Source organism: Coenobita brevimanus, chromosome 65, assembly GCF_032717465.1.
Source record: "Coenobita brevimanus isolate Jiangsu-jjx chromosome 65, ASM3271746v2, whole genome shotgun sequence".
Taxonomy (NCBI): Eukaryota; Metazoa; Arthropoda; class Malacostraca; order Decapoda; family Coenobitidae; genus Coenobita; species Coenobita brevimanus.
This window is the reverse complement of record NC_137018.1, coordinates 44280180-44299646: the sequence shown is the minus strand read 5'-3', so window position 1 is coordinate 44299646 and position 19467 is coordinate 44280180. Positions and strand designations below refer to the sequence as shown.

Here is a 19467-nt window from a genome sequence, read left to right as displayed (position 1 = left end):
CATACATCGACGGGATGGGGCGGGTTAAAGGCAAAACACTTCCTTTTAACTTAGCTTGTTTTCATTTTTTTTTTTTTTTTAAACACTTTTTTATTACTCGATTTCAGATAATTAGGTGTGTACAAGCCTATATGGTGGTAAAAGTATAATATTTACCAATTAGAACTGCAGATTCTGTGCTGATTTATTAATTTGTTGCACCCGAAAAGTTGTGACACTTTGCGACACTTTGGAACACACCCCTGACATAATGAGAACTGCTTTTAATGACAGGTATTTCTAATATAATGATACACAGCATACCAATGTAGGTAAAAAATAAAAATACTTTTGTCTAAATTTTAATAATAGACTAAAATAGACTCTCTCACAACATAGTGCAGTCATACACCAAGACTTTGCAGCAGTTATGCACAAGTCATTTTTGCCATTGACAAGGATAAGTTACAGAGCTGAAGGCTGACTTGCCCTCACCAACTCGAGTATTAGAGACACAACAGTGAGAAATATACAACATTATATTACAGTTTTTTTTTTTTTTTTTTTTTTTTTTAAACAACATTTCAGCCAAATTCTCATTGGTAAACATCCTTGTCTCATTTACACTAGTAATGAACAACTGAGGCTAGTTTAATTAATTTAGTAACATTAATACCTTGTACAACAACCTGATAACTTTCATAGCGAACAGTGTACATCTGCCGGGGGGAAGAAAAGGTGCTTCACAATTCTGTTCAGGGAACACTCAGTATGATCCACAACACAAAACTGCTAGTTCTGGATAACATCAACTACAGTTTTGCTACACCATATCAGTGTAATGGTTAGGCATCAGAGAAATGGAAAAGTAATTAAGTTTTACTAGTCTGTAGTGTAATTAATTCTCAGTGTAACCAACAGAGCTAATAATTTACCTATTACTGTATAGCTATTATAGGCTACTCATGAAAATTATAAAATCTGCTCTGTGCATCAATACAGAAGGCTAGACATAACTTTTCCAATACTCACATACTTAAATTTTTTACTCAAACAGTACATCATGAGTCGACAATACATACAGATCAAAATGTTCTCAGCACTAGGTTTTCAACCTATTGTTTATGTTAAAGTGAAATTAGGATGCTGTAAATCTATTACAGTACATGAAATGTATGAAGGTGAAATTTAGCACATGTTTAATATTTTCCATTTAATATCTTATAATCAACCCTTTTCACCACCAAAGGATCCAGAGACAGCAATCTACAACTGTTAGGATAAATGAGACAAGATGCTACCATGATGTTCAAATTGCATGGTCTGTTGTATAAAGTGAACAACTCTGATATTCTGACTCGATCCACCATTCTTGATAGCTAGTGCTTTACAGTTCTTGCAAGGTGTATTGCAGGGAAATAAGAAATGGGCTTTACTGTACAGTTGTCAAATAATAAAGGCAAATGGTAAATTTAAGGAGTAAATTATTGCAATAGATTAAGGTAGAGCTAAACCCAAAATAGCAGTTGTCCAGCAATCTTTAACAATCTAGTGTACTGTAGTGTGATCTAGTCGTAGTGTTCCTTGAGTTTAGTGAGGAGAGCATCACAGGTCTTCTTCGCATCTCCGAGCAACATGTTTGTATTTGGCTTGAAGAAGATGGGGTTGTCTACAGCTGCATAGCCCACACCCAGGGACCGCTTCATCACAATTACCTGCCGGGCACACATCACAGTTAGGGCGCTAATTTTCAGTTAGTATGTAAGTTCTTCACCTGTGCGAATGTCACCTTTCCTAGCACTGCAGAGAAGGAATGCAGTGCCAGGAAACATGACATTTGCAGAGGTGAAGAACACCAAGAAGCATCTGAAAAATGGGAAAGCAGCTGGGGCTGATGAGGTGCATGAAGAGATGATTTAAATGTAGTGAACAGAGTGGAATGAAGTGCTTGTTGGAGATATGTAAGAGGGCATGGATGTGCAAAACTGTGCCACCAGAGTGGAAAAAGACTGTGATTGTCCCCGGTACAAAAATTATGGTGAGTGAAGTGAATGCAAGAATTATCGTGGCATAAGTTTACTGAGTGTTGTAGGGAAGGCATATGGAAGAATAATTATTGAGAAAGTATAGAGATATCAGAAGTCCTAGTGGGTGATGAACAAGGTTTTAGGAGTGGCAAAGGATGTGTGGATCAAATATTTGAAATAAGACAGAGAGTGGAGAAGGCTTGTGTGAAGGACAAGGTGTTTATGGCATTTATGAATCTGGATAAAGCAAACGATAAAGTAGACAGAGAAGGATTGTGGAAAGTTTTGAGCACGTATGGTGTAGATGGTATGCTGCTAGGTGCCATCAAGAGTTTTTATGATGGGAGTGAGGCATGTGTAAGGGTAAATGGGCATCTAAGTGAATGGTTCTTGATCAATGTGGGCATGCAACAAGGTTGTGTGATGCCCCCAAGGTTGTTCAAAATAAATATGGATGGGGTGATGAGAGAAGTAAAAACATGAGTGATGGAAAGAGGGACGGCGTCGGGTATGAATGGTGATAAATGGAATACCTCAAATCTGTCATCTGCTGATGAAGCTGTGCTACCTGCAAATACCAGACAAGAGCTTGGTAGACTACTGCAGAGATTTGCTGGTGTCTGTGAGCATCGTGCCTTGAGAGTAACTGTAGAAATGGGTAAAATGATGGTACTCGAGAGAGAAGGTGACTCCCAATGTGATGTTACAGTGAATGGAGAGAGACGACAGTGACTGAAAAAAGAGGAAATGTACAAAAGAAGTGGAAAGCAGAGTGACACAAGAAAGGAAGGTAGCTGGTGCTATGAAGGTCTTGATAAGAATCAGACGCTTGAGTGTTCCAGCTGCATAAGGCTTACATGACAGACTGTTAGTGCCAAGTTTAACATATGGATGCGAGACTACGGTGTGGCATGAAAATGAAAAGTCACGTGTGAGAACAGTGGAGATGGGACTACTTAGGAATGTATGTGGGGTACAGAGAGTGGATAGGATACAAAATACAGGCAAACCCCAATTTACAATACTCCTATATGCGATGGTTCACGATCATTGTGGGCGTGCAACAAGGTTGTGTGATGCCCCCATGGTTGTTCAAAGTAAATATGGACAGGGTGATGAGAGAAGTAAAAACATGAGTAATGGAGAAAGGGATGGCGTCGGTTATGAATGGTGGTGGATGGAATACCTCACATTTGTTGTATGCTGATCATGTTGAGCTACTTGCAAATACCAGACAAGAATTTGGTAGACTAGTGCAGAGTTTTGCTGGTGTCTGTGAGGCAGAAATGTGCCTCACTCATGGCATGCATAAAATCTCTAACCCGTAAACCGTGGGGTTGTTTTTGCCTGACTTGCATGTCTCGCAGGCATATTCGCGCTCTGACAGACTCTCTAAAAATATTTGCCAAAAATCAGTTATTAGTCCTAGAATATTATAATTAAATATGCATATGGCACATACCTTCAGCTTTCTCCTGGGATGTTTGTTGAGCCTTTGTCGAGTACCGTAGGACTTGTGGAGACCTCTGAAGTTGGGTAATGAAGTCTCCACTTTACATTTCCCGACAACCCGTAATATGATTACCACAGCCTGATATTATCACTAGAAACACTATTCTATGATTTTCAAATAGTTTGGAATCCATACTAAAAAAAAAAAAAAAAAAAAAAAAAAAAAAAAAAAAACGCTGACAGCAACGAAAATTACGAGCGCGTATGACCTTCCCACTTACGCTTGTTCGCCGCTGGTGTTCTGTCATATATTATTCATAAAAACACTCACACTTTATATTTCTATTACTAAATAACACTTATCCTTCAGTAATAGTAGTTTATTGTCACTGTAGGCATTCAATTTCTCTTTCAGTAAAATACGTAGCATTCACTTTCTCGTCCTGTATACTAGCATTGATAGTGAATCTGTCACTTTCACTTCCACTTTCATAACTCATAGTATTCATACATGCTAGAGTGAAACTTTCACTTTCATTACTCCTAGTTTATATACTCCAATCCCGGAGGATTGGAAGTCAGGTATAATTATTCCCTTGTACAAAGGAAAAGGGGAAAAAGAAGTGTGTGGTAATCATAGGGGCATTTGTCTTCTTAGTATAATAGGAAAAGTGTATGGTAGGATACTTATTGACAGAGTCAGAGAAAGAACAGAAAAATTAGTTGGAGAAGAACAGGGAGACTTTAGGAAGGGAAGAGGTTGTGTAGATCAGATATTCATTCTTAGATCTTTAGTGGAAAAGTTTCTAGAGAAGGGAAAGATGTTGTATGCGGCTTTCATGGATTTGGAGAAAGCATATGAGAGGGTGGATAGACAAGGATTGTGGAAAGTGTTAAGAATATATGGAGTAGATGGGAAGTTGTTGAATGATGTGAAGAGCATGTATGATGGTGCGATGGCTGCAGTGCGTGTGAATGGTGAACTAAGTGAATTTTTCTCTTTGAAAGTTGGGTTGAAACAGGGATGTGTCATGTCTCCATGGTTGTTCAATCTGTACATGGATGGGGTAATAAAAGAGGTACAAGGTAGGGTAGTGGATGTTGGGAGTGGCCCTGGTGAGAGAGGATAGTGTTTGGAAACTCCCTGTACTGTTGTTTGCAGATGATACTGTGTTGTTGAGTGAAGACGAAGGGGAGCTGCAAGGCTTGGTGGATGAAATTTGAGAGAGTGTGTAAGAAACAGAATCTAAAGGTGAATGTAGGGAAGACTAAAGTGATGGTCTTTGAGAGAGGTGAAGTCAGTGAATGTACAGCGAGGTTGGATGGTGAGGAATTGGAAAATGTGAGTACGTTTAAGTACTTGGGTAGTGTGATGAGTAAGGATGAAGGTTTGGAGGGTGAAGTGCTTGAAAGGGTACAGCAGGGAAGAAAGGTTGCTGGTTCTTTGAAAGCAGTGATAAGAAACAGGGAAGTGAGCATGGAAGTGAAAAAGTTACTACATGACAGTACTGTGATATCAACTCTAATGTATGGAAGTGAAGCTTGGACGTTGTTGGAAGGACACAAGTCAAGAGTGACAGCAGTGGAAATGAGTTATTTAAGAGGAGCCTGTGGAGTCACATGGAGAGACAGGCTGACAAATGAGGATATAAAGGAGCATTGTGGTGTGGATGTGGATGTGATAGGAAGCGTTATGAGGAACACACTGAGGTGGTTTGGCCATGTGGAGAGGATGGAGGGTGAAAGACTGATGAAGAGAGTGTATGTGAGTGAGGTGGTGGGGGGAAGAGGGAGGAGGAGGCCGAGGATGAGATGGAGGGATGGGGTGGAGAGTTATATGAGAGAGGGGGGTGTGAGGTGGAAGCAGGGCAGTGAAATGGCGGGGGACAGGGCGACTTGGAGGCGATTTGTTTGTGGCCACCCCAAACGGGATTGAGGCGTCTGGCAATAGATAGATAGATAGACATATACTCGTATTCTTATATTACTACTCATTTACATTTCTATTTACATTCTCTTTTATTTACATTATTTACATTTCTATTTTATTTACACTGTGTTATGCACTGTCACTTGCAGTAACTTATAAAACTATTTTCCACTGTTCACTTATATTTACATTCATTGCTTTCACTTGCTGTTTACACATTATTTACATTTCCACTTTACTCACCAAGAAGATCGTAGTCACTGTCCATCATTTTCATTGATAAATTAACCAGTTCACGTTCCACAGCAGTCACTTAGCCCTTTACCCCTTTCCACACGAGGTTTAGTAGAGGGTAGAGGTCACAGGGCCCTTAGCATGGGGCTAAAAAGCGGCGGAATTGGACAGGTGTAAATCCGACGTGGTTTCACCTTGAAAGACGACAGTAAACTGAATACAGTGTGGTGGCCTAGGGGGAGTGCAATGCTGCCAATGTCAGCGTGGTGACAGCTGCTAATATATACACTATGAAATGATTGGCAGGAAATCTAGACAATACATAATAAATTAGTTAGTTCCAGGTGAATGTAAATATCACTTAGGCTTCTCCCTTACTTTCTTATATATACAGGGGTATTTTTATTACAAGAACAGATTATACGACATATTTCAAGGGGAAATAAACAGCGAAAATTAGCGAACGAGTGCACGTGAGGTGTTGTCATGTGATAATTAGCCAGTTCCAGGTGTATGGCACTATCACTTACCTTATTTCTTTTTTATATATATTATTTGGTATAAGAATAGGGCATAGGGCTTATTTCAATGGATGAAATCAGTGGAAAATTCCAGGGAAGATTTACTTAGAGTAGCACAGCCGGGCAGGCGAGAGGAGAGGGTAATAGAGGGGAGGTAGGGAGGGGAGTCAAGAACGGGGAGAAATGGCTAAATTGTCAACAATGGATGGGAGTACAGATGAGATTAGGAGTGCTGACTAGTGTTGGACATTGGCAGTACTGATAGATGATACAAGCCACCACTTGAAAGCCTGGGCGAATTCAAAATAACACAGAATCACAAAAGTGACGCCCCGCAGTATGATCCCTTGCTCCCAAGCGTCACGAAAGTGACGCCCCCGCAGTTAAGGGGCTAAGGACCAAATGTCAGTGATGCTTGAGTCGATCTTGTAAGTTGGTGTGAGATGGTCCCAAATCCAGGCTCACAGCTTACTGAAGTTGGGCTCAATCAGCTTGACTTAGGCATATGCTGAATCAAAGCTCAAGTCAGACTTCACAAAGTCAGGCCCAAGTCACAAACCCGCAGCAAACCTTCAACTATTTTCAATCAGCCAGTCACGCCGCTAACTTCTAAATACAGTAAACTCTCAATAATCTGGCATAATTTAGCTGAGCCCTACAGCAGTTAAAAAAAAATGCTAGATATTGCATATTATTCCCCATCGGCTCAACATTCGGCATTGAGCAAGATATTGCATTACTATCTGTCTCGAACCCCTATCCTAAAAAATCTCCCATGAGTAAAACATGAAAATTAAGCATAAAATACAATAAAATAATTATACAGTACAGTAATACAGTGCCATTTGGCTACTGTTTACAAGCCAGTTGATACACCTCAACGCCAGATATTGCATAGAACCACCGGTTACATCCCGTTTTGGCGCCAGATGCCGCAAATTTCCCCAGATATTTTAAACCAATAACTCAAAGTCAAGTGGCCACCCCTTATGGGATTATGGGGTCTGGCAATAGACAGACAGATAGATATTGCTTTAATAGTACCGAGCTAGCAGCACTGGATATTGCCATGAGAGACAATTGAGAGTTTACTGTATTAAATTGAGCAAATATGACACAATAAACCTAACGATCATTTATAAAAATGTAAAAAACTAAAAAGAATCCAAATAATACAAAAGAGTAAATAATATAAAGAACTGTGAATAGTCCTTGCATGGAAAGATAGTGTAGCAAGTTGGGCCATTATGCATGTTTAGGAAGGTTTGGCGCCAAAAAATACGTTGCGACTAGCCAAACCTGGTCTTCAAAGGAGAAGGCTGGCATTCCATAAGCAGTGTTGGCAGGGCTGCCTGTGTACCTGTACCTAGATTTACCATCAATGGAGGCTAAATGAATCAGTGATTATGGCTGTTTGCCATAATGACAGAATAAAATGGAAGACAGAACAAAAGTATTTGGTGATACTATCAATATCACTGAGTTTGAAAGTGGTGATGGGCACTGTAAGCTGTACGATAATATAATGCAAATATGGATACCATAAGGCACTGCCAGCAACATTTGTAAGCAATATCATTAAACAAAGGAAAATTTTAGTAAACTTTCAGCATGTGCATAAACGGCAGCCTATGTATCTTCCTGACGCTCAGTATTTTTAAATAAATTTCAAATAATTTTTCTAAAGGACTTCACGCAGCCATTGTTTATTGTTGTACTTGAGTTTTTTTTTATTACCCTATTACATGCCATATAATGCACACTTTCCCCAAAAAAATTTACTTCAAAAATCAAACAGCACATTTTACCACAAAAGTCATGGTTTGAAGTATGGCTACAAGTTAAGGTGACTGTTGGCAACGAAGTCTACAGTCAGAAGAAAATAACTCAATGATCTTAAAAATTATTACCCCAAAATTCAATAATTCACCCTCAGAGAAGTCTTTATTATCATAAATAAATGATAAATAATCAGTAAACAAAAGCATTCTGTGTTAGATGCAATCATCATCATCATCATCCGGACCTCCTTTCCCACCCTAGGGCAGGGTCAGGAGTAGCAATGTCCAGACAGCTCAGATCTGCCCAATCCAATAGGCCATGCTTCCATTCAGTCATCATTCAAGCCCCCGGAATCCTGGCTCTATCGGATATGCCAAAAACATTCACCACGTTCTGTAACTTCACATAATCGTATCCAATAGAGTCAATCCAGATGCTGCCATGTTAAAAAGGGGTGCCAAAATCCCTGATCATGCACTTCTCCTCACAACATTCATCCAACCAGCTCGATCGCCTGTCAGTTCTCTAGCCTCACCTACATCCAAACCTCTCTTTCTCACACATTCATCCACCACCTCTCTCCACCTTCTCCTTGGCCTACCTCGCCTCCTCCCTCCTTTGAATTCACTCAGATATACCTTTCTCACCACTCTATTGTTATCCATTCTCTCTACATGATCATACCATCTCAGTACACTCTCTTCGATTCTGGTGTCCACCGACTTCCTCACTCCACATCTTTCACGAATCACATTATTTCGTATCCTATCCATCCTCTGTATTCCACATACATTCCTCAGCAGTCCCATCTCCACTGCCCTATCTCTTGACTTTTCATTTTCATGCCACACCATAGTCTCACATTCATATGTTAAAGTTGGCACTAACACTCCTTCATGTAAGCCTCATGAAGGTGCAACACTCAAGCCTCTGTTTCTTATCAAGGCCTTCATTGCACCAGCTACTTTTCTTCCTTGTCACTCTACTTTCAACTTCTTTTGCACATTTTCCTCTTTTTCTGTCACTGTACTCGGGTATTTGAACTCTCTCACCAGCTCGTCTCTCTCCATTCATTGTTACATTGCACTGTGAGTCACCTTCTCTCTCAAAAAACATCACTTTACTCTTTTCTACATTTACTCTCAAGGCAGGATGCTTACAGATATCAGCAAAACTCTATGCTAGCCTACCAAGTTCTTGACCAGTACTTGCAACCAGTACTGCATCATCAGCATACAACAGATTTGAGATATTCCATCCATCACCATTCATTACCAATGCCATCCCTCTCCATTACTTGTGATTTTACTTCTCTCATCATCCCATCCATATATACATATACAGTAATCCCAATACTATCCGGACCCCCACTTTCCAGACACCCCACTTACCGGACATTGTGGGCCTGGACCTTCAGAACCCAAAAATGGCCAAAAAAAGAAAAAAATCCCCCCAAAATCCAATTTTTTCCCCTCCCGTAATTTGAAATTGCTGTGCGGCACCGAACAGCTGCTTACACCACGGCCCCTTCACCCCTTCCTTGCTCCCCCCTCTCCCCTCCCCTGTCACGGTTGCCATATGGTATTTTTCATTACCAAATGTGGGCCAATTTGGTAATGAAAAATTCGTTTGGTAATGAATCAGAATAATGCATTACCAAACGGATTTTTCACATGTATGAGGACACACAGGATGGAGATGGTGGATTGTCTGCTCTCTCTGATTAATCTTCTGGCCTACATAGCATGAAAATAATCAACATGCTGTTAATTATAAGGAGAGTGATTACATGTATTTCCACTTGTACTGTATATATAATTAGTAAAGAATAAATGCTAGCTTTATGAATTTCGTAATGAAATGTTAAATGTGGTAATGAAAATTGAGGAGTTTGGTAATGTGGCTGTTGCAATCTGGCAAGTCTGTTTCCCCGTCACCAACAGTCACCGCCTAACCTTGATCGCAAGTAGATGCTTATCGCAGTGAATGCCACACGTGCTCGTTTTTTGTGAATAAACTGCAATACCTCACCACTAAACCACACAGGAATTTACAGTGTTGTGCAGTGTTAAGGAATTAGAATTTAGAGTGCCAAGGATTAACCGTGGAGTGCAAACTGGCAGTTGAAACTGGTGTGGTGCAATTAACAATGTGCAGTGTTAACCCCTTAACCGCGGGGCGTCACTTTCGAGACGCTTGGGAGCAAGGGATCATACCGCGGGGCGTCGCTTTTGTGATTCTGTGTTATTTTGAATTCACCCGGGCTTCCAAGTGGGGGCTTGTATCATCTATCAGTACTGCCAATGTCCAACACTAGTCAGCACTCCTAATCTCATCTGTACTCCCATCCATTGCTGACAATTTAGCCATTTCTCCCCGTTCTTGACTCCCCTCCCTACCCCCCCTCCATTACCCTATCCTCTCGCCTGCCTGGCCGTGTTACGCTAAGCAAATCTCCCCTGGAATTTATCACTGATTTCATCCATTGAAATAAGCCCTATGCCCTATTCTTATACCAAATAATATATACAAGAAAGAAATAAGGTAAGTGAGAGTGCCATACACCTGGAATTGGCTAATTATCACCTGACAACACCTCACGTGCACTCGTTCGCTAATTTTTGCTGTTTTTTTTCCCCTTGAAATATGCCATATAATCTATTTTCGTAATAAATATACATATAAGGAGAGAAGGGAGAAGCCTAAGTGATATTTACATTCACCTGGAACTACCTAATTTATAATGTATTGTCTAGATTTCCTGCCAATCATTTCAGTGAAATACATTGCTGTTTCAAGAGCTACGTTGGTAGTACTGAATATCCCCTAAGTAGGCCTCTACCCGGGCCGGCCCTCCCTTATCAGTTCTCTCTCATCTTCCGAAGGGGAGGTACGCCTGTTCCTCTGGCTGACTTCAGGGCCTTTTTCACCCCCATGCAAAGGGCCCTGTGACCTTTACCCCCTACTAAACCTCGTGTGGAAAGAGGTAAAGGGCTGACAATTGATAAAAGAGTGACTACGATCTTTCTATTGAGTAAAACAGTGCAAGTGGAATTGTGAATAATGTGTAAATAATGTGTAAACAATATGTAAATAATGTGTAAACAGCAAGTGAAAGTAATGAATGTAAATATACGTGAACAATGGAAAATAGTTTTATAAGTTGCTTCAAGTGACAGTGCATAACACAGTGTAAATAAAATAGAAATGTAAATAACGTAAATAAAATAGAGAACGTAAATAGAAATGTAAATGAGTAGTAGTATAAGAATACGAGTATATACCCTAGGAGTAATGAAAGTGAAAGTTTCACTCTAGCATGTCTGAATACTATGAGTTATGAGAGGGAAGATGAAAGTGACATTCACTCTCAACGCTAGTATACAGGACGAGAAAGTGAATGCTACGTATTTTACTGAAAGAAATTGAATCCCTACAGTGACAATAAACTAATACTACTGAAGGAAACTTATGGAAAAAGACTGTAGATATATATAAGTGTCATATAGTAATAGAAATATGAAGTGTGAGGGGTTTTATGAATAATAAATGACAGAGTACCAAGAGCGAACTAGCGCAAGAGCGGCGGTCAGACGCGCTCATAATTTTCATTGCTTTCACAGTGGGTTTTTTTTTTGGAGTATGGATCCCAAACTACTTGAAAATTATAGAGTAGTGTTTAGTGTTAATATCTGGCTGTGGTAAACATATTGCGGGTTGATGGGAGTGTAAAGTGGAGACTTCGTTACCCAACTTCAGAGGTCTCCACAAGTCCTGCAGTAACTGACGAAGGCTCAACAAACATTCCAGGAGAAAGCTGAAGGTATGTGCCATAAGCATACATAATTTTAATATTCTAGGACTAATAACTGATTTTTGGCAAAAATATTTTTTGAGAGTCTGTCGGAGCCCGAATAACCCCGCGGCACACGCAAAACATCGGTAAACATGCCCGCGGTGTATGGGTTAAACAATTATAACTCAACAGTGCAAAGAATTACTGTAAGTGCAGCACAACACTGGGTTACTGTACGTGCTTCAAGAGCTTTTTCACCGCTGCCAGACGTGCTGTAAGTACCGGTACCCTGACTGAGGTACAGTCACTTCTAATTCCTCATTCTTTGGTTCCTTTTCATTTATTTCATGCTTTATGTCCATTATTGGTGTGAATAGGGTCTAAAATAGGTTTAAATAGGTGCTATGCATGTCCGATAGGGAGTTATTTTGGTGGCTTTCAAAGTTAGGCTGGGTTAGGGTCCTTAAGTACCAGTCCAGCAGGCAGGGGCCCACTTTCCGGACATGATTTTGGCTCTATTACATCAGATAGTGGAGGGATTACTGTATATTGAACAACCAATATACAAGAAGGCTTGTGAGAAGGACCATAAGGTGTTTATGGCATTCATGGATCTGGAAAAAGCATATGACAAAGTGGACAGAGAAGGATTGTGGAAAGTTTTGCGCATGTACGGTGTAGAGGGTAAGCTGTTAGGTGCTGTCAAGACTTTTTATGATGGTAGTGAAGCATGTGTCAGGGTTAATGGGCATCTAATTGAATGGTTCACAATCAGTGTGGGTGTGTGACATGGTTGTGTGATGTCCCCATGGTTGTTCAATGTATATATGGATCGGGTGATGAGAGAAGTGAAAACACGAGTAATAGAGAGAGGGATATAGCATTGGTAATGAATGGTGATGGATGGAATATCTCAAATCTGTTGTATGCTGATGATGCAGTACTGCTTGCAAGTACCAGACAAGAACTTGGTAGGCTAGTATAGAGTTTTGCTGATGTCTGTAAGCATCCTGCCTTGAGAGTAAATGTAGAAAAGAGTAAAGTGATGGTTACTGAGAGAGAAGGTGACTCCCAGTGAAATGTAACAGTGAATGGAGAGAGACTGGAACTGGTGAGAGAGTTTAAATACTTGGGTACAGTGATAGAAAAGAAAAGAAAATGTGCAAAAGATGTTGAAAGTAGAGTGACAAGGAAGAAAAGTAGCTGGTGCAATGAAGGCCTTGATAAGAAACAGAGGCTTGAGTGTTGCACCTTCATGAGGCTTACATGAAGGAGTGTTAGTGCCAACTTTAACATATGATTGTGAGACTATGGTGTGGCATGAAAATGAAAAGTCAAGAGATAGGGCAGTGAAGATGGGACTGCTGAGGAATGCATGTGGAGTACACAGGGTGGATAGGATACGAAATAATGTGATTCGTGAAAGATGCAGAGTGAGGAAGTCGGTGGACACCAGAATTGAAGAGAAAGTACTGAGATGGTATGGTCATGTGGACAGAATGGATAACAATAGAGTGGTGAGAAAGGTATATCTGAGTGAATTCGAAGGAGGGAGGAGGCGAGGTAGGCCAAGGAGAAGGTGGAAAGATATGGTGGATGAATGTGTGGTAAGAGAGGTTTGGAAGTCAGTGAGGGTAGGGAACTGACAGGCAATCGAGCTGGCTGGATGAATTTTGTGAGGAGATGTGCATGATCAGGGATTTTTGGCACCCCTTTTTAACGTGGCAGCGTCTGGATTGACTCTGTCGGATACGATATGTGAAGCTACAGAACGTGGTGAATGTTTTTGGTGTATCCGACAGAGCCAGGATTCTGGGGGCTTGAATGATGAGTGAATGGAAGCATGGCCCATTGGATTGGGCAATTTTGGGCTGTCTGGACATTGCTACTCCTCACCCTGCCCTAGGGTGGGAAAGGAGGTCTGGGGAAAAAAAAAAAAAAAAAAAAAAAAAAAAAACACTCAAACCTCGATTTAAGGGACTCCATATTCTACCTGACAAATGGACAAGACCATTCAAAAGTAATATGTAATGTCTAGGTTATAAACATTAATATGTTTCTTTATACTGTACAGTACCTGTAAAATTATATTCATAATCATATAAATAAGCAAGATAAGTGAAACAATCATTGCATTTCATAATAAGACTCTTTATATGTGGTAAAACAATGGACATTTTCAAGTAAAGGACAAGTTGATCCCCCATTTAGTCCCTTAAGTCGAGGTTTAAGTTTAAAAATAAAAAAAATATACAGCTGCTTGCTTACTATTGAATGCATGATGTGGTAAGTGATTTGCATATTTGTGCATTTCCACATTTAAGAAGTGACTGCAAAATTATTTCCTTAAATTGGTGGATGCTGAATTTGAGTAAATAGCAAAAATACAGTACACTAATTTTTCCCCATAAATACCCCTTGCCAAATCATGGAAGTGTATTATAAGCTGCTGCATATTATATGGCGGAATATACAGTACAGTAATCATATCGCTTTAAAAGGGAATCTACCGAACAAAATTGTTAAATAAAAAGTCCACAAAAGGTTAATATTTTCTTTCTCAAATGAAGACTCCAAGACACCATCACAAACACATACCTGGTTTGAAAGCCATACTCGAAGGACAGGCATGCCGGCAATAATGGAGTTGGGGTCGTCTTCAGCAGCAGAGTTGACAGTATCATTGGCACCAATAACCAATACTAATTCAGTTTCAGGGAAATCATCATTAATCTCATCCATCTCGAGTACCACATCATATGGTACGCCTGCCTCTGCCAGAAGTACATTCAGTTGGCCAGGCATACGACCTGCTACAGGATGGATGCCAAAGCGCACATTCTTGCCCTTCTTGCGCAGGATTTCCACCATCTCAGCAATAGGGTATTGGGCCTTTGCCACACACAATCCATAACCTGTAAATGGGAAAGCTTCTTTGAACCTGCTCACTGTACTATATTTTTGTATCAATATGTGATAGGTCTTTTTCATAGTAAGGTACTTAAATTTTAAACTCAACTCCAGTATAAAATTTACATAGAAATCTGGAATAACAATGCCGTCTTTTACGTCAGTAGTGGTATAGAGTTCTGCTGATGACATGTCCATTCTGTGGGACAAGCACTTTTAACCCCTACGCACCAGGGGTTTTGCAATGTTGCCCACTCCTCACCGGGAATTTCCATGATTCTGGCAAAAATACCCTTACTTCAAACACTAATATCTTCCAAACTAAATAGCTAGAGAAAAAAATAAAGATACATAAGACTTACCAACTCTTCCTCTTTCAAATGAAAGTATCCCCAGGTCTCCAGGTGGTCCCATTGATGAGTAAGGGTAAATTAAAGATGGCTGGTTTTTTGTGTTTTGGCAGGCTGTTTCCGAGTGAGGCCCACTGCCAGTGACCTTGGACTCGCTGGCTAGTGTTGGCAGCACTGCCCGGAGTGGTGATTGTAACACTGCCCAGCCTTCCTTCAGAAAACTTGGGAATTCTCCACTCAATCTTCAACTTCTCCTTAATCACAGTCATAAGGATGAGTCATCACCCTGTTCATGTGGCTCCCCACAGGATTTTCTGCCCATTTCATAGTGCCACTACGCCCCATAGGTGTGTGGGAAAAGAATAGCTCTTTTATTTTCTGTACTCAATGCTCCCTACGTATTAAGTGGGGTTGGTGGAGGATTAGTGCCCCTCCCTGTAAAACAATTAACTCTAAGCCTTGGCCACCCTGCTTCTAGGATACATGGCGTCTGGCAATGAATGAAAAATAAATGAAAACTTCTTGCAAACAATTATAATAATTTCCCTCTGCTGTGGCACTTATACATGCACTTGACATCACGATTACAAGTAATTGCACTTTGAGAAGTAAATGCTCTCACTGTTTCACGCAGTATGGTTGAGTACGAGGTAATTACATGTACTAAAATTGTGACTAATTTGTATTAATCAGGGGCATTGTGAAAATATTACTAATGTACTACACAACTTACGTTTTTTGTACTTCACATCACAAATACGCTTATTCTCACATCTTCACCATTATTTCCTTAGTAATGAGGGAAAAAATTTAGTTATAGCCAACCAGGTCATTTTCTTTCTCACCTGTGCACTCCTGGTTTTCCTTCATGTAGCAGGTATGGTTACTCAAGGTATTTCCAATCACTGTTTCACAAATAACCATAAACAGTAACACTTATTGCATTGTACTTGTAAAACTTATAAAACACTTATATCATAATACTTACTAGGTATATCTTACATTTCACATGTGTAAAAAAAAAAAAAAAAAAAAACACTTGTGCTTACCTATTTACTGTTTGCAATTTCCCACACACCTTCTCAGTCACTGAGCCCTTTCCCTGGCGGTAAGGGCAGAACTTTCACAAGGGTCGATGATGCAATCGGCCTCGCACATGGGGGAGCGAAATCGGATGAGGAAGACATCACTCTACCAGTGCCGTGTACAGACTGAGCCACACATCAATGGGTACCTTGGGCCTATGATTGTCACAGAAAATGGTCATGGGTTCGAAGGGTGGTGGGAAGACACTTGCAGCTAAACATGTCAACCAGCATTGCTCCGTGCCCAAAATCATGACGGCTATACACGTCAACCGGCACGTAGGGGTTAAGGAGTGGATCTGTAATACAAAGTGAGGACTGTACCATTTGTCTGGGGTCCACTCAACCTTCCCAAATCAAGTTAATAATAAACTCCTAGGCACTGGTTGACGCGTATAGCCTTCACAATACGGGGCGCGGAGCACCGCTCATTGACGTGTATAGCCAAAAGCATCTTTCCGCCACCCTTTGAACATGTTACTACAGTACCCTCGCGTCCAGCACGGTAATATTGTCATGCATGGGTCACGTGTTGGACCAAAAACGTGTTGGACTAACAATAGAGCTTATGGGGAAAAATGAATTATGTCAGCAACCCTCGGAAAAGTCACCCTAAATACCTACCATATACCTATACATATACAGTAATCACTCTAATATCCAGACGCCCAATAACCGAACATCCCCACTAACCGAACCTTATCGTCCTGGGATCAAAAAAAAAAAAAAAAAAAAAAAAAAAAAAAAAAATCTATTTTTTTTTTTTTGCCGTCTGTAATTTGAACTTGCCGCGCACGCCGCGTGAGAGCATTGTTTTGGTTCATCATTCCTCCGACGTCCGATAGAGCGCCGCTGCATCCTCCCCACTTCCCGCCTGTCTCTCACCGCGACAAGACCTACGCTCTTCGCCATGGCTGCCCACGTGCTCGCTTTTGTGGTGGTGCCGTACTTGCTGCAAGGCCTCCTGCTGCTCTCTGCCCTACTCTTAGTGTGTGTGATGATGGCCCCGCCTCCTGAGAAAAGGAAGAGAGTGGTGTTGACTCTGGAGAAGAAACGGGAGATATTGGAGAAGGTTGATGCGGGTTGGTCTTCCTCACGCATTCTCCGCGAGTTCAACCTGGCCCGGTCGACTTTGTTCGATATCAAGCGTTCCCGAGACAAGCTCATGCAGTACACGGCCGACTTCTCGTCGAGAAGCAAACGCAACGTGGAGAGGAAGGTTATGTTTACCCCCAAGTATGCAGAGATCGACCGCTCCACGTTGATTTGGTATCGACAGCAACGTGCAGCTGGTGTGATGGTACGTGGAATGGAGCTGAAGGCTGCTGCTGAGAAGTTTGCAAGGCTTCACGACGCCCTTGACTTCAAGGCATCCGAGGGTTAGCTCTTCGCGTTCAAGTTACGACATGGCCTTACTAACCGTAAAGAACATGGCGAAGCATTGGACGCTAACGAGGATGGAGTGGACGAGTTTCGGCACAAGGTGAAAAGCTTGATCGACAGGGAGGGCCTCACTCTCGGTCAAGTCTATAACGCTGACGAAACTGGCCTATTCTATCGCTCGGTGCCAACGAACACTATAGCCGATGAGACAGAGAAGCGTGTACCTGGCCGCAAGCTTTCTAATGAACGGATATCTGCTTTGTGTTGTGCCAATGCTAACGGCATGCACCGGCTTAAGCCCGTTATTGTTGGCCGTGCAGAGCAGCCTCGGTGCCTTCATGGGGTGATGGATGTCCTTCCTGTCGTATGGTACCATTCTTTGAAAGCATGGTTCACAGCTGTGATTTTCAAAGACTGGTTTCACCATCACTTCGTCTAGGAGGTCATCCATTACCAGACGAAGACACTGGGAATTCCTCGCGACCAGGTAAAGGCTTTCCTTCTCCTCGACAATGCACCTGCCCACCCGTGCGACAAGGACTTGGTTGCTGAAAATGGCCGTATTAGGTGCATGTTTCTGCCACCTAATACGACTGCTCTCATTCAACCAATGGACCAAGGAGTGATCGTGGCAACAAAGCGCCTGTACCGTCGGAAGTTCCTGGACGAGGTGATGGTTGTCGACGAGGACGAGCGCAGGGAAGGACGTGACACTCGAGGCAAGCGGACTTTGGAAAACCTTCGCCGCTACAACATCAAGTCTGCGCTGTACAACTGGGCTAGTGCATGGAAGGAAGTCCCTGTGAAAACTCTTGAAAATGGTTGGTCTCGTCTGCTTCTCGGAACAGATGTGGAGTACGATTTCCTAGGGTTTGACGTGGATGACTTCCATGCACGGCTACGTACGCACGGCGACGATGTTGATGTGGACGATGTTTGTGAGTGGTTGGACGACGACGAGGGCGATCCTGGGTATCAGACGTTGTCTGATATCGAGATCGCGTCTTCGGTTGCTGGTGTCAGTCCCGAACTTGAAGATTCCGACGACGAAGGCGATGATGATGCGGACTCCTCTCAGCAGGACACTACTCCAGCCATCCCCAAGCTGAGCGCACTCCGGGAACATCTACAGTAGAGTTCGTCCTAGACTACCTGGAACACCCGGACTGCGACAGGGAGATGGGGCCCTTGGGACTCGTGGAGGAAGTGCGTGCTTTCCGGCAGTGCATCATCAATCGCCAGAATTGTCGGTCCTTGCGTCAGTCAACGATTGACAGTTTTTTCAGGCCCGTGACCCCCGCTGTGCCAAGCCCTGGTTCCACTCCGTTGCCTCCCCAAGACAGGCCCTCATGCTCCGAGCCACAGCCCAGCACATCAGCTACAGTGGAGTTACCGCTCGATGTGAGTTTGCGGCTATCTTCAGAGTCTTCTGTAGTTGGTATGCCATCACCACGACCCACCGATGCACCCTTTGGTCGCCTGCCAGTGATACTCTCGGACTCTGACAGTGAATAAACAGCAAGAACTTCTCCACTAGACCACACGGGAATTTTGAGTGTTGTGCAGTGAAAAAAACGGTGTGTTGTGTTAAGGTTTTCAAGTTGGGAGAAAAGACTCAGTAGAAAAGAAATTTAACGTAACTAACCTTCTTTGTTTTGGCTTTGGAAAATTAAAAAACTTGGGAAAAGTTAATGTGCAACACTTAAAGTAAAATGGAACATTATTTGGACTAAAGTGAACACTGTGAAAAGAACGGACTTCTGTGTGTTAGTGACTAAGTTCAGTGCAAGACTTCAGGAAGAGTGTAGTGCAAGTGCTTCAGGAAATCGTTCTTACTGTCAGAGTCCGAGAGGAGGCGGTTATTCATCGAGGTGGCCAGGGACTTGCTGTAACTAGCCAGAATGTTTCATGTTGTACTATTTTCCATACTATATTTACCAGAATGTTTCATATTGAACTTTTTTCCATACTATACTTACCAGAATGTGTCATACTGTACTTCTTTCCATACTTTACTT

The 19467-nt window shown here is 41.8% G+C and overlaps 1 protein-coding gene across 1 annotated transcript in view; it reads right to left on the bottom strand.

Annotated features, from left to right (window-relative positions):
* Nucleotides 1-328: 328 nt before the first annotated feature.
* The window catches only part of LOC145405084 (NAD(P) transhydrogenase, mitochondrial-like), a 191692-nt gene continuing 172553 nt past the window's right edge, over nucleotides 329-19467 (bottom strand). Inside the window, exons 17-18 of the mRNA XM_080276595.1 lie at nucleotides 14320-14636; nucleotides 329-1694 (exon numbers count right to left, since the gene is read on the bottom strand). Coding sequence (XP_080132721.1) covers nucleotides 1548-1694; nucleotides 14320-14636 — 464 coding nt within the window. The 3' untranslated portion in view covers nucleotides 329-1547. The remainder of the gene's footprint in view (nucleotides 1695-14319; nucleotides 14637-19467) is intronic.